General features: G+C 41.7%; 1 protein-coding gene across 2 annotated transcripts in view; it reads right to left on the minus strand.

Annotated features, from left to right (window-relative positions):
* The window catches only part of LOC110521692 (carboxyl-terminal PDZ ligand of neuronal nitric oxide synthase protein), a 234,343-nt gene that overhangs the window by 59,320 nt on the left and 158,407 nt on the right, over positions 1 to 16,616 (minus strand). For both annotated transcript variants that reach the window (XM_021599470.2, XM_021599469.2), the window contains one exon: positions 2,770 to 2,954. In XM_021599470.2, coding sequence (XP_021455145.1) covers positions 2,770 to 2,954 — 185 coding nt within the window. The remainder of the gene's footprint in view (positions 1 to 2,769; positions 2,955 to 16,616) is intronic.

The following is a 16,616-nucleotide window of genomic DNA, read 5'->3' on the forward strand; positions in this document are numbered from 1 at the left end:
ATGAAGAAAATCTAGCCTATTTCAGAAGAATGTCCATATGGCATATTCCCAGATAATCTTATGTTAGGCTCTGATCTGGCTATGCCATATGGCTGTGGGCTACACTAATTAATTTAGCAGATTTGCTAAGAATTCTGTGGCATTATTTTCTATTATTTTATAACATGAAGAATACAATTGAACCTAGCTGAATAAAATAAAAAGGATATTTCCTTCAAACGATTTCCGAGGGAGTGCACACATGCAGCAATTCTGTGTTATCAAAGAAACAGGTCCTCCTATATGCGTAACTTTATTTGTGATACAAACGTTAGGCTATATGTTTTGATTTTTAATACATTCTAAGGCTACATTATGCGACAGTAATGATGATTTGAAAAAAGTTGCATGAAAGGCATGGGCTCTGCTCTGTTTTTTGCGCAGGCTGCACACACGTCATCAGTTTCTCATTCCTCATTCACAATTTGACAAGCACTTGATCATTTTCTCACTCATCACACTATTCGTAATTTAATCTGGTCTTTACATATAGCCTATGGGTGGAATTAGTTTTGATTTAGAATAGCCCACAAAAAAAACGTAATCCGTAGCCTGCACTCGAATAGCAAATGGAGGTTACGTGGTTACGTTTTTAATATGCAAGCATAGGCAGTCCGTCCATAAGGCTATGGGAAGCTTTTCCTAAAGGAAATGTAATTAAATTGTTAAAATGATATAGCCTAATTAGCCTACTCCTGTCTATACATAAATAAATACAATAATTCAAGCATAGGCTACTAAAGCATGATTTGGCCACAGAGGATCATTAGCGGTTTAAAAAAAAAGTTGTGGATTGTTTTAAATCAGCGTTTTCCAAACTCGGTCCTCGGGACCCCAAGGGGTGCTCATTTTAGATTTTACCCTTACACTACACAGCTGATTCAAATGATCAAAGCTTGATGATTAGTTGGATCAGCTGTGTAGTACTAGGGCAAAAACCAAAACATGCAAACCATTGGTAAAGCAAATTGTTAGTGCTGTAAAGAGAGGACAATGAAAAGACTAATCTGTCTTTTAGTTTTACAAATTCTAAATGTAACTGAGCAAACAACAGTATAGCACTAAAATAGGACGTTTTTCCTGTGGTTCATTTTCATAACAGCCAGGTAGGCTATACTCCTGTTGTAAAGTGGAGCAATGTGATTAATATTAGGAAAGTTGAGAAATAAATATAGTAGGCCTAGCCTATAGAAAGCTGATGGGATCATCATCTTTTTAATAGAGGCCATGAAAACTCTGTTTTCTCACGTAATTGCATAGCTTATAGACATTTTGCACAACATTTTGCACAACATGAGCTCATTGATTTTCTAATGGATTTGCGTTGATGTCAGAGCGATTAGAGGGACAATCGCTAATTACCAGGCCAAAAATGTGTCACATAAATATGTATATGTGACTAATAAAATGTGATTTGATAAGTACCAGGCCATTAGTGATTGGCAGTTAGCAAGTTTGGTAGGCTACTATTGACCATCAGCAGCATCAGTGCGTAGTTTTGGAGAAGTCTAGTTACCATGACTAAATGGTCACATGGAATTTGACTGCGGCCATGACTCGTGACCGCCGGTGTGGTGGTAATATGGTCACCCTAACAGCTATATTCTAGGGGCTATTTCGAGACCTTAAGGAGGATCAGGTACTGCTGGAATGTTTACCAATGGCATGTCCATCTTTTTGTGAGAAATTACACTGGTCACTCAAAACAGTAAAAAAAGTAAATAGCCAACACTTTAGATGAGGCCATACAAAAATGACAAAAAAAATACCCAATGGATTATACGGACCTATATTAAACATCTCATGAATCATTATTAAATACTTTAAAAGTTGTTTAGAAATGTGTGAATAACTAGGTTACTAATATTTACAAATGTGGGCGTAATAATGAATAAATTATGAAAAAATGACTTACTAATCCATTATAAATGCTTCATTATGAGGAGTTATTATGAAGCGCTACCTAAACTTCTGATAAGGCAGAAAACAGCGTGGCTAATTAGGTTAACTAACTAAGTGTTACCTAAGGGTAAAAACATTTTAACTTCATGCTAAATACATACTAAATATTCTGGTAAAAACAGACAGAAAAAGACAGCTCACAATATATCACTCTCCAGTCCAGTCAGAGGGATAAAGCTATAGATAGAGCCGCAAACGAGTCATGCCACCCCATTTAGTGGTCTCTAGATAGAACACACAATCATGCCTTCACACTGCCCAAGCAGTCTTGGTAACAATATTTTATTGTCTTCGATCCAAGAATAGCAATATCACCCGATATAACGCAATCTGTCGTAACATCAGACAATGCAGTGTGTGTGTGTGTGTGTGTGTGTGTGTGTTTTCTCCCTGTCTCACAAAGCAGTATGTATCACCCTACATAACAACCTATACATAGGCCACACATTATTGTTTTCCGCTACCTCAAGCCATTATTACACAGGCCACGAGATATTGCATTTCCCTGGTCGAAGCAATCTATAGATGGACCAATGGTATTGTGTTACCTGGACTAAGCAATCTATACAGTAGATAGATGAATGGTATTGTATTTCAGTGGTACAAGCAATAATGACCATCCATTACTGTGTTCTCTCATTCCAGGACTTAGTAAGTATATGCATGTAAATATACTTTTAGCCTTCTTGGGCTGCAACCCTGTCCCCTTTCTTCCCACCAAACATACCCGAACCACACCCCCAAAACACATACATACAGCCATCATACCTTCTTGTCGAGGTTGTTGAGGTGTGTGTGGTCAGTCTTGGCAGTAGCGTACACTCCATCCAGGTCAGTGACCCCGCGGTTAAACTCCTCGACCGTACTGTCCGGTAATGGTAAGGGAGCCTCCTCAGCATCAATGTCTGTTTCCACAGCAACCACCGACTTCTCCGCTCCTGTTAACTCACGGGCTGTAAGAACAAACACATTATTAAAGAAATGCCTCATCACCACGCCATGTTGAATAGTTGCCATAGAAGGAGGGTCAATGGAATAATAGACTTTGTTGTTGGAAAGAAAGTTTCTACACCAAAAGATGAGGGAGGACAAAAGAAGAGTGGCAGGATGAGATGCGCTTCATTATGGTGTTCTCCTGTGGCTCTCCTGTTCTTCCAGCTCACAATTAACTCTCCAGATAATCCCACTGGCAGAGCTCAGAGACTGGTGTGGTTTATACCAGTGGAACAGACAGAGAACAGGGGATCAGCTCACATGTGTGTTTGTGTGTGTCAGTGTTAATTCCGCCAACAAAAAACGAGACCATAACGGAATAAATAGACCCAGACAAAACTATAACTAAACAAAAAAATATTTTTTATTTCAGTTGACTAAAATGAGATAACTATCTCTGTGACTAAATCCTGACTACCAAGTGGACTGGACAATAGTTTTTGGGAGAGATTGAAAGCTTTTTAGTGATGAGCACAATTAACATTAGCAGGACAGACGCGCAGCTTTACAAAATGAGCAGAATTGAGTTTAATAGTAAAACAACAGTCTATTTATGTTTTTCTCTCTCTTGAGTATAGAAAAGTAGGCTGTCATTTGAATTTGTAATCTCGTTCAACCCTCCCACTTTCCTCACTGCATTTCATAGCCAAGTTCTGTAGCCAAGGTAGCCAAGTCTTCCAATTTTCCTCAGAGAAAACAGCTTGATTCTAGCCCTTACCATTCAAAAGATATGACCCATAATACCAGCGCCACGTTCTACTGTGCATTGGAATGCCATATTTTATATTCAAATCAAATTGTATTGGTCACATACACGTGCTTAGCAGATGTTATTGCAGGTGTAGCAAAATGCTTGCGTTTCTAGCTCCGACAGTGCAGTAATATCTAACAAGTAATAAATTATCTAACAATTTCACAACATAAACCCAATACACAAATCTAAGTAAAGGAATGGAATTAAGAAAATATAAATATATGGACAAGCAATGTCAGAGCGGCATAGACTAAGATACAGTATAATATAATATAATAGAATAGAATACAGTATATACATATGGAGATGAGTAATGCAAAATATGTAAACATTATTAAAGTGACTAGTGTTCCATTTATTAAAGTGGCCAGTAATTTCAAGTCTATGTACATAGGCAGCAGTCTCTAATGTCCTAGTGTGCTAGAGGAGCTGTTTTTTAGTCTCCTGGTACCAGCTTTGATGCACCAGTACTGGCCTCGCCTTCTGGATGATAGTGGGGTGAACAGACATTGGGTGCTGTAGGTGTCCTGGAGGGCAGATAGTTTCCCCCCGGGGATGCGTTGGGCAAACCACACCAACCTCTAGAGAGCCCTGCGGTTGTGGGTGGTGCAGTTGCCGTACCAGGCGGTGATACAGGCCGACAGGAGGCTCTCAATTGTGCATCTGTAAAAGTTTGTGAGGGTTTTAGGTGCCAAGCTAAATTTCTTAAGTCTCCTGAGGCTCTTGCGCCTTCTTCACTACACTGTCTGTGTGGGTGGACCATTTCAGTTTGTCAATGATGTGTACGCCGAGGAACTTGAAGCTTTCCACCATCTCCACTGCGGTCCCGCCGATGTGGATAGGGGGTTGCTCCATCTGCTGTTTCCTGAAGTCCACAATCATCTCCTTTGTTTTGTTGACATTGAGTGAGTGGTTATTTTCCTGGCACCACATTCCCAGAGCCCTCACCTCATCCCTGTAGGCGGTCTTGTCATTATTGGTAATCAAGCCTACTACTGTTGTGTCGTCTGCAAACTTGATGAGTTGGAGGCGTGCGTGGCCACACAGTCATGGGTGAACAGGGAGTAGAGGAGGGGGATGAGCATGCACCCTTGTGGGGCCCCAGTGTTGAGGATCATCGAAGTGGAGATGTAGTTTCCTACCCTCACCACCTGGGGGCGGCCCGTCAGGAAGTCCAGGATCCAGTTGCACAGGGCGGGGTTCAGACCCAGGGCCTCGAGCTTAATGATGAACTTGGAGGGTACTATGTTGCTGAATGCTGAGCTATATTCAATGAACAGCATTCTTACATAGGTATTCCTCTTGTCCAGATGGGATAGGGCAGTGTGCAGGGAGATGGCGATTGCATCGTTTGGGGATCTATTGGGGTGGTAAGCAGATTGAAGTGGGTCTAGGGTGACAGGTAAGGTAGAGGTGATATGATCCTTGACTATTCTCTCAAAGAACTTCATGATGACAGAAGTGAGTGCTATGGGGCGATAGTCATTTAGTTCAGTTACCTTTGCTTTATTGGGAACAGGAACAATGGCCATCTTGAAGCATGTGGGGACAGCAGACTGGGATAGGGAGAGATTGAATATGTCCGTAAACACATAGGCCAGCTGATCTGTGCATGCGTCTAGGGATGTCATCTTGGCCGGCAGCCTTTGCGAGGGTTAACACGCTTAAATGTATTTCTTATGGTGGCCACGGAGAAGGAGAGCACACAGTCCTTGGTAGCGGCCCATGTCGGTGCTGCTGTGTTATCTTCAGTGGGCGAAGCCTATAGGAAGGGAGGAGCAAAATGGAGTTGTGTTCAGATTTGCTGAGATGAGGGCAGGGGAGGGCCTTCTAGGCATCCCAGAAGTTGGAGTAGTAGTGGTTGAGTGTTTTAGCAGCATGAGTACTACAGTCAATGTGTTGATAGAACTTCGGCAGCCTTTTTATCAAATTTGTTTTGTTAAAATCCCCAGCTACAATGAACCCGGCCTCAGGATATGTGGTTTCCAGTGGTATCAGCTTGAGGGGGATATACACCTCTGTGACAATAACTGAAGAGAATTCTCATGGAAGATATAAGGTCAGCATTTGATTGTTAGGTATTCTAGGTCGGGTGAACAAAACGACTTGAGTTCTTGTATGTTTTCACAATCACACCATGAGTCGTTAATCATGAAACATACATCCCACCCTTCTTCTTCCCGGAGAGATATTTATTCCTGTCTGCATCATGAACTGAGAACCCAACTGGCTGGACGGACTCAGACAGTATATCCCAAAGGAGCCATGTTTCTGTGAAACAGAGTATGTTACAATCCCTGATGTCTCTCTGGAAAGAAATCCTCGCCCTAAGCTAGCCAACTTTATTATCCTGAGACTGAACATCAGCAAGTAATATACTCGGAAGCGGTGGGTGGTGTGCGCGCCTCCTAAGTCAGACTAGAAGACCCCTCCGAGTACCTCTCCTCCACCGGCGGTGTTTTGGGCCAGCCTCTGGAATCAGTTCAATTGCCCTGGGGGGTGCGAACAAAGGATTTGATTCGGGAAAGTCGTATTCCTGGTCATAATGCTGGTAGTGCTGGAACATTCAGATAGACATATGCTATATAGAACAAACATGCCTCTATGACATGTTGAATAAGGAATAATGTCAGTTCTATTCATGGAATTTCTATCAAATCAAATGTTATTTGTCACATGCTTCGTAAACAACAGGTGTAGACTAACAGTGTAAATGCTTACTTACGGGCCCTTCCCAACAATGCAGAGAGAAAAATAATAGAACAAATTATGATAATACGAGGAATTATATCTGCAACGTTCGAGAACGTTTTGCAATTGATCGTGGCCCTGGTAACATTACCAGTAGCCTATATGCAAACATTTGGGGACACAGAAAGAAAGGAAAAGGGATACCAAACAATTTATTGACTCAATTCCTCTTGCCTGTACTAGGGCTGTTGCGAAGACCACTGCCACACCAGAAGTCATGAGCTCTGACCGCAGTAAAATTCCATGTGACCGTTGAGTCACGGTAATCTCCTCTTACGCACTCTGGTCTTGCATTGGTAGTACCTGTCACTAATGGTCTGGTACTCTGGGCTCTATTGTACCTCTAACCACTCTGACATCAATGCAAATGCAATCTAAAATCACATCAAACACTTAGTTTTTAATTTACTGTTTTATATTAACGTTTATAGATACTGGCACTTTTTGTACATCGAGTCGATGTCCTTTTGAGAAAGTATACGTTTTAATCAGAAGATCAGGCTAGAAGACCAGATTGGCACTAAATAACTTTGTATATTTCAACAGGCACAGTCCCTCCAAAAGGGGGTTAAGGTCAGGGGTAAATGCCAAATAGATGGTGGAAATCTCATAATTACTCTATGCCCGTTACTGTCCAGAGATGTTTATCAGTGCCCCAACCCGTGTTCTAGCGATAAATCCATTGGAGCAGCAGCATGATATAATAGAGAGGGTTAGAAGGGAAAGAGCAATGACCCTCTTTCAGGTATGCATAACGAATAGAGATCTTTCAGACCTTGATCATGACAACCAACCTAATCCTCCTGCTTCCATCTTCTGTCCGAGTGCAGTGGGGAGACCAGGAGAGGATCGCGAAGGAGGCCCCAGTCGAGACAGTCTGTTGTGCCAAATGAACATGGAAAGGCCCGGGGATAGGGGCAGGGGATTGGAAAGGCAAAACCCTAGTCTGATGCCAGCACGAACCCTGGGTGGAGCTTCCCGGCTGGGATTGGACTGCATGGAGTCAACACTCATCTCAAGTGAACAATTTCAGCTGACACTTCCAACAGATGAGGAGAGGACGAGAGGACTACACATCCCTCATCTCAACGTTAGAAGTCTTCTTCCCAAGATTGAGGAAATTCGCCTATTCTCCAGTAACTGTAAGATGGGAGTGCTTTGCTTTACCGAAACAAGGTTAGATGGTTCGATAAATAACGCTGAGATTGAAGTTGAAAATTGTGAAGAGACTGAAATCGCAAAGGCGGGGGAGTTTGTATTTATGTAAGATCAGATATTGGGTTCAACTTTAGATCGGATTTAAGCCATGATGAGTTTGAAGCTGTGTGGTTGGACATTTTATCACCAAAATGCAAACCCATTATAGACGGAAGCTGTTACAGACCAATACAAGTTTTATGAATTGTTGGAGAAGACTTGCTTCAACTGTACAGATTTAGGTAAATCAGAGGTTGTTGTTACTGGTGATTTTAATACAAATATGCTCTAACAGGGCCATGCTACTTTTAAAGCTCTTCAGAATTTTTGTAATCTGTTTTTCCTCATACCAGCTGATTTCTGGGGTTTACACTATGGGCTCAGTGATCATTACATAATTTAGGTCTATAAAGAATAATAGAGCAGATATTTTTGTTAATTGTTTGATCAAATTGGACTGGTCTGCTGTATTGAAATGCAATGAGGTGGAAAATGCCTGGGGCAATTTTAAATAATTGTTTTTAGATGCTGTAGATAAGCAGGTTCCAGATTTGTTGTTGTTGAATTAAGCAAAGAACAGATCCATGGATAAACTATAACATTATAAAGGTAATTAAGTGTAGAAATGAATACTTTCTGGAGTTTAGGAACTCCAAGGCAGGTTATATATTTATAGACTATAAGAAATTAAGAAATGAGGTCAACATGATGATACAGAAGGCCAAGAAAGATTATTTTAATGACAAATAGTTGAAAATAGGAACAATCCGAGTAAATTATGGAACTGTCTGAAGCTGTTAGGATACAGTAACAGATTAAAGACCAGAGCTCGAAGTCTTAGATTGGACAGGATTACGTCAGACAAGATCATAGTTGTAGACAGTCTGAATAGCTTTTTTACAACTATAGCTAATACATTAGTTAGCAAGTTACCTTGTCAGTCACGTTGCTATGGGGAGAGTCATGTCCAGCAGTTTTACTCACAGCAGGGGATTCAAGTAGATGCTTTTTCGTTTGAAAAGGTGTCTGAGTCAACTGTGCTAAATAAACTGAAAGAACTTGCAATTGGCCTTAACAACATTCCTGACCGATTTACAAGGGATTCTGCGCAATTTATCACCCCCTGTGTAACTCACATTATAAACATGTCTATTGCACTGGGGTGTTTTCCCAGTGAACTAAAACTTTCAAGGGTCATTCCTTTATATAAAAATGGGAATAAGTTAGATCATGGAAACTATCGGTCTGTCTCAATCCTGTATGTTTTATCGAAGGTCACGGAAAAGATCATGTCCGAACAGATTGACAGTTATATTTCCTAACATGAGCGCCAATCTGTCTTTAGGAAATCCCATTCCACCGACACTTGCCTACAATATCTAACTGACCAAATAAGGAAGGAAGTAGACGTAGGGAAATTTTGTTAGATCTCCAAAAGGCGTGGATCATGAGATTCTGTTAAACAAACTAAGAGCCATGGGCTTTAACAACGTAGCAGTAAAATGGGTTAGCAGTTAATTGCAAGGAAGACCACAGATAGGGTCCCGTCCACATTTACTATCTAAACCCAAAATATTGAACTGCGGGGTACCCCAAGGGACTGTGCTGGTTCCACTTTTCTTTCTATTGTATATACATTATCTGAAATCTGCCTGTACATGTGAACTTTTCCTCTATGCAGATTATTATGCACTGTTGGTTTCCCACAAAGACAAAAATGTAGTTGAGAAAGCCCTCTGTGCTGAACTTCTGAATGCGAGTAAATGGCCATATGACAATAAGTTGTCTCTTCACCTTGAAAAACAGAGTCCGTCTTGATCGGGTCCAACGTGAAACTGAGGGATCGGTGTCCCTATACTGGGACGGTTGTTGCAAACATGCGCTAATGTGACTAGAATTACATTCTACGTAACATCCAACTTTCCAGGACATAGACATGTCTTATAAACTCAGCAAAAAAAGAAACATCCCTTTTTCAGGACCCTGTCTTTCAAAGATAATTCGTAAAAATTCAAATAACATCACAGATCTTCATTGTAAAGGGTTTAAACACTGTTTCCCATGCTTGTTCAATGAACCATAAACAATTAATGAACATGCACCTGTGGAACGGTCGCTAAGACACGAACAGCTTACAGACGGTAGGAAATTAAGGTCACAGTCAGGAAAATGTAGGAAAGAGGCCTTTCTACTGACTCTGAAAAACACCAAAAGAAAGATGCCCAGGGTCCCTGCTCATCTGTGTGAACGTGCCTTAGGCATGATGCAAGGAGGCATGAGGACTGCAGATGTGGCCAGGGCAATAAATTGCAATGTCCATACTGTGAGATGCCTAAGACAACCCTACAAGACGGACAGCTGATTGTCCTCGTAGTGACAGACCACGTGTAACAACACCTGCCCAGGATCGGTACATCCGAACATCACACCTGCGGGACAGGTACAGGATGGCAACAACAACTGCCCGAGTTACACCAGGAATGCACAATCCCTTCATCAGTGCTCAGACTGTCCACAATAGGTTGAGAGAGGCTGGACTGAGGGCTTGTAGACCTGTTGTAAGGCAGGTCTTCACCAGATATCACCGGCAACAACGTCACCTATGGCACAAACCCACCGTCGCTAGACCAGACAGGACTGGAAAAAAGTGCTCTTCACTGACGAGTCGCGGTTTTGTCTCACCAGGGGTGATGGCCGGATTCACGTTTATCGTCGAAGGAATGAGCGTTACACCGAGGCCTGTACTCTGGAGCGGGATCAATTTGGAGGTGGAGGGTCCTTCATGGTCTGGGGCGGTGTGTCACAGCATCATCGGTCTGAGCTTGTTGTCATTGCAGGCAATCTCAATGCTGTGCGTTACTGGGAAGACATCCTCCTCCCTCATGTGGTACCCTTCCTGCAGGCTCATCCTGACATGACCCTCCAGTGTGACAATGCCACCAGCCAAACTGCTCGTTCTGTGCTTGATTTCCTGCAAGACAGGAATGTCAGTGTTTTGACATGGCCAGCGAAGAGCCCGGATCTCAATCCCTGCTGGATTGGATGGTGAGGACTAGGGCCATTCCCCCCAGAAATGTCTGGGAACTTGCTGGTGCCTTGATGGAAGAGAGGGGTAACATCTCACAGCAAGAACCCATTTTCTCAGTCCCTGCCGATGAAAAACAACCCGAAAGGATGATGCTGCCACCACCATGCTTCACTGTGGAGATGGTGTTCTCAGGGTGATGAGAGGTGCTGGATTTACGCCAGACATAACGTTTTTCTTGATGGACAAAAAGCTCAATTTTTTTCTGATCTGACCAGAGTGCCTGCTTCCATATGTTTGGGGAGTCTCCCAAATGCCTTTTGGCAAACACAAAGTGTTTGCTTATACTTTTCTTTAAGCAATGGCTTTTTTTCTGGCCACTCCTCTGTAAAGACCAGCTCTGTGGAGTGCACAGCTTAAAGTGGTCATATGGACAGATACTCCAATCTCCGCTCTGGAGCTTTGCAGCTCCATCAGGGTTATCTTTGGTCTCTTTGTTGCCCCTCAGATTAATGCCCTCCTTGCCTGGTCTGTGAGTTTTGGTGTGCACAGGTTTGTTGGGGTGCCATATTCTTTCCATTTAGGAATCATAGATTTAATGGTGCTCCGTGGGATGTTCAAAGTTTCAGATATTTTTTTTAGAACCCAACCCTAATCTCTACTTCTCCACAACTTTGTCCCTGACGTGTTTGGAGAGCTCCTTGGTCTTCATGGTGCTGCTTGCTTGGTGGTTCCCTTTGCTTTGTGGTGTTGCAGACTCTGGGGCCATTCAGAACAGGTGTATATATACTGAGATCATGTGACACTTACAGTTGAAGTCGGAAGTTTACATACACCTTGGCCAAATACATTTAAACTCAGTTTTCACAATTCCTGACATTTAATCCTAGTAAAAATGCCCTGTCTTAGGTCAGTTAGGACCACCACTTTATTTTAAGAATGTGAAATGTCAGAATAATAGGAGAGAGAATGATTTATTTCAGCTTTTATTTCTTTCATCACATTCCCAGTGGGTCAGAAGTTTACATACACTCACTTAGTATTTGGTAATATTGCCCAGAAAATTGTTTAACTTGGGTCAAACATTTCAGGTAGACTTCCACAAGCTTCCCACAATAAGTTGGGTTAATTTTGTCCCATTCCTCCTGACAGAGCTGGTGTAAATGAGTCAGGTTTGTAGGCCTCCTTGCTCGCACATGCTTTTTCAGTTCTGCCCACAAATATTCTATGGGATTGAGGTCAGGGCTTTCGGATGGCCACTCCAATACCTTGACTTTGTTGTCCTTAAGCCATTTTCCCTCGGCTTTGGAAGTATGCTTGGGGTCATTGTCCATTTGGAACACCCATTTGCGACCAAGCTTTAACTTCCTGACTGATGTCTTGAGATGTTGCTTCAATATATTGTGACAAACCTCTTCAAGGTTAGGAGCATTTGTCACAAATTAAGTGGTAAACTGTCACAAAATCACCCAAGAATGAGAGTTCTTTCGAACAGGACAGTACCTGTGTGTTTGTTTCTCCGTCCTGGTCCACCCAGGCCGTAGGCGAGGTCAAGGATAGCAGGGTTCGGTACACGAATCCGGTTCTCGGTAGGTCCAGGTTCAAACGCCAACAGGTAAGTTCAAAACAATCCAGCTCATACACGGTAAATCCAGCCAATCGCTATTGTCTCTTTTTCTATTGTTCATAGATCCTTCCAGCACTCTCTCTCTTCCTGGTTTCTCTTGACCCTTTATCTGTGGGTCGGCTCCACCTTCTGAGGGTTCCCCTTGCTTCAGGGACTTGTAGTTTTGGTGGTCAGCCATTTTGTGGTCTGTAGTTCTGACAGGGGTGGCCATTTTAGTGATCGGGCAGAGCCCGTTTATTAGTTCTGCTCTCACATATCTGCCATTTATCACTCGACCCACTTCTTTGCCACAATATCCACATAATAAAGTCCCTCCTGCAGGAAAGCACCCCCACAACATGATGCTGCTATCCCCGTGCTTCACGGTCGGGATGGTGTTCTTCAGCTTGCAAGCCTCCACCTTTTTCCTCCAAACATAACGATGGTCATTATGGCAAAGCAGTTATATATTTGTTTCATCATATCAGAGGACAGTTCTCCAAAAAGTACGATCTTTGTCCCCATGTGCAGTTGCAAACCGTAGTCTTTTTTTAATGGCCATTTTGAGCAGTGGCTTCTTCCTTGCTGAGCGGCCTTTTAGGTTATGTCGATATAGGACTAGTTTTACTGTGAAAATAGATACTTTTGTTCCTGTTTCCTCCAGCATCTTCACAAGGTCCTTTGCTGTTGTTCTGGGATTGATGTGCACTTTTCGCACCAAAGCATGTTCATCTCTAGGAGACAGACAGCGTCTCCTTACTGAGCGGTATGACTGCTGCGTGGTCCCATGGTGTTTATACTTGGGTACTATTGTTTGTACAGATGAACGTGGTACCTTCAGGCATTCAGAAGTTGCTCCCAAGGATGAACCAGACTTGTGGAGGACTACAATTTTTTTCTGAGGTCTTGGCTGATTTCTTTTGATTTTCCCATGATGTCAAGCAAAGAGGCACTGAGTTTGAAGGTAGGCCTTGAAATACATCTTCAGGTCCACCTCCAATTGACTCAAATGATGTCAATTAGCCTATCAGAAGCTTCTAATGTCAAGACATAATTTTCTGGAATTTTCCAAGCTGTTTAAAGGCACAGTCAACTTAGTGTATGTAAACTTCTGACCCACTGGAATTGTGATACAGTGAATTATAAGTGAAATAATCTGTCTGTAAACAATTGTTGGAAAAATGACTATTGTCATGCACAAAGTAGATGTCCTAACAAACTTTCCAAAACTATAGTTTGTTAACAAGAAACGTGTGTAGTGGTTGAAAAACAAGTGTATGTAAACTTCCGACTTCAACTGTACATTGCACACAGGTGGACTTTATTTAACTAATTATGTGACTTCTGAAGGTAATTGGTTGCACCAGATCTTATTTAGTGGCTTCATAGCAAAGGAGATGAATACATATGCACTCACCACTTTTACATTTATTATAGTTATTTATTTCATTTCACTTCACCAATTTGGACTATTTTGTCTATGTCCATTACATGAAATACAAATAAAAATACATTTAAATTACAGGTTGCAATGCAACAAAATAGGGAAAAAAAGAGGATGAATAGGGGAAAAAAAGGGGATGAATACTTTTGCAAGGCACTGTATGTATTTAAAAGAAATGGTCTAATATATTCAATCAATCAAAAGAGTATGTGCTTTTAAAACCCACCTCACTGTGATTGATCAATTTGAAGAAAGAAGAGGTTGAAAGTGAGTTAAAAATATGGTCTTTGTTTCAAAGCCTAGCACAACGAAATGGATGGCACTTTTTCTAAGGTGGTGATGAACTAAAAAAAATGTAATAATTTAGGCTTCACTGTCCCGCAAAATCATCCTGTTGTCCCGCATTTGGGTATTTTAAATGTGGCCACCCAAACAGCATGAGTTTGCAGACAACACTACAGTGGTAGGCTTGATCACCAAAAAAGACGGGACGGCCTACAGGGAGGAGGTGAGGGCCCTCAGAGTGTGGTGTCAGGAAAATAACCTCACACTCAACGTCAACAAAACAAAGGAGATGATCGTGGACTTCAGAAAACAGCAGGAGGGAGCACCCCCCTATCCAGCTCTTTGGTCTTGGCCATAGTGGAGTTTGGAGTGTGACTGTTTGAGGTTGTGGACAGGTGTCTTTTATACTGATAACAAGTTCAAACAGGTGCCATTAATACAGGTAACGAGTGGAGGACAGAGGAGCCTCTTAAAGAAGAAGTTACAGGTCTGTGAGAGCCAGAAATCTTGCTTGTTTGTAGGTGACCAAATACTTATTTTCCACCATAATTTGCAAATAAACTAATTAAAAATCCTACAATGTGATTTTCTGGATTTTTTTTCTAATTTTGTCTGTCATATTTGAAGTGTACCTATGATGAAAATTACAGGCCTCTCATCTTTTTAAGTGGGAGAACTTGCACAATTGGTGGCTGACTAAATACTTTTTTGCCCCACTGTATATGACTGTGTAAATAACTTTATCTATTCTAGTGATTCAGTGATTCAGACTTGAGCACTTGGACCAGGACTCAAGCACTGGGACTCAAATTTCAGCCATAGGGACTTCTGACTCGACCATTGGTGACTCGTACTCGAGCACAGGGGACTTGGGACTCAAGGTTAAGTGACTCGACTACATCATTGGGCGAAACAATCATTAGCTCCGGTTAAAGTCCTTAGCCCTCCTTATACTTTTGGAATCCCTGGAACGTTGATAACAATGGCAATGACGCGACCGAGATGCAACACATACTACACTCCTCTCTGTCCCTCTGTCTTTCTCTCAATTTAATTCAATTTAAGCAGCTTTATTGGCATGGGGAAAAAATATGTTTACATTGCCAAAGCAAGTGAAATAGATAATAAACAAAAGGGAAATAAACAATAAAACAACAGGTCACAAATCTTGCTCCTGTGATTGCACACTGTGGTATTTCACCCAATAAATATGGGCTCTATTTAGGGCTCAATAGAATTCTAGTTTGCTCAGTTTTTTTGTAAATTATTTTCCAATTTGTCAATTAATTGTCTTTTTGTTTTCTCATGATTTGGTTGGGCCTAATTGTGTTGCTGCCCTGGAGCTCTGTGCGGTCTGTTTGTGAACAGAGCCCCAGGACGAGCTTGTTTAGGGGGCTCTACTCCAGGTTCTCTGTAGGTGATGGCTTTGTTATGGAAGGTTTGGGAATCACTTCCTTTTAGGTGGTTGTAGAATTTAACGTATCTTTTCTGGATTTTGTTAAATAGCGGGTATTGGCCTAATTCTGCTCTGCATGCATTATTTGGTGTTTTATGTTGTACACTGGGGATATTTTTGCATAATTCTGCATGCAGAGTCTCAATGTGGTGTTTGTCCCATTTTGTGAATTCTTGGTTGGTGAGCGGACCCCAGACCTCACAACCATAAAGGGCAATGGGTTCTATAACTGATTCAAGTATTGTTAGCCAGATCCTAATTAGTGTGTCAAATTTTCTGTTCGTTTTGATGATGTAGAAGGCCCTTCTTCCTTCTTGCCTTGTCTCTCAGATTGTTCACAGCTTTGTGGGAGTTACCTGTGGTGCTGATGTTTAGGCCAAGTTAGGTATAATTTTTTATTTACTCTTGGAACACCATTATTTTTGTCTTACTGAGATTTACTGGAATCGGGCCAGGTCTGACAGAATCTGTGCAGAAGATCTAGGTGCTGCTGTAGGCCCTCCCTGGTTGTAGACAGAAGCACCAGATCAGCAGCAAACAGTAGGCATTTCAGATTCTGGTAGGGTGAGGCCGGATGCTGCAGACTGTTCTAGTGCGCTCGCCAATTCATTGATATATATGTTGAAGGGAGTGGGTACACAAACATTTTTGTTTTGTTTGTGTACATGGAATTTATAATGTCTTATGTTTCTCCCCCAACACCACTTTCCATTAATTTGAATAGCAGACCCTCATGACAAATTGAGTTGAAAGCTTTTTTGAAATCAACAAAGCATGAGAAGACTTTACCTTTGTTTTGGTTTGTTAGTTTATCAATTAGGGTGTGCAGGGTGAATTTGGTTAAAAGCCAATTTGACATTTGCTCAGTACATTGTTTTCACTGAGGAAATGTACGAGTCTGCTGTTAATGTTAACGCTGAGAATTTTCCCAAGGTTGCTGTTGACGCATATCCCACAGTGGTTATTGGGGTCAAATTTATCTCCACTTTTATGGATTGGGGTGATCTGTCCTTGGTTCCAAATATTTGGGAAGATGCCAGTGCTAAGGATGATGTTAAAGAGTTTAAGTATAGCCAGTTTGGAATTTGGGGTCTGTATATTTTA

The sequence above is a fragment of the Oncorhynchus mykiss genome, chromosome 30 (assembly GCF_013265735.2).
Source record: "Oncorhynchus mykiss isolate Arlee chromosome 30, USDA_OmykA_1.1, whole genome shotgun sequence".
NCBI classification, from domain to species: Eukaryota; Metazoa; Chordata; class Actinopteri; order Salmoniformes; family Salmonidae; genus Oncorhynchus; species Oncorhynchus mykiss.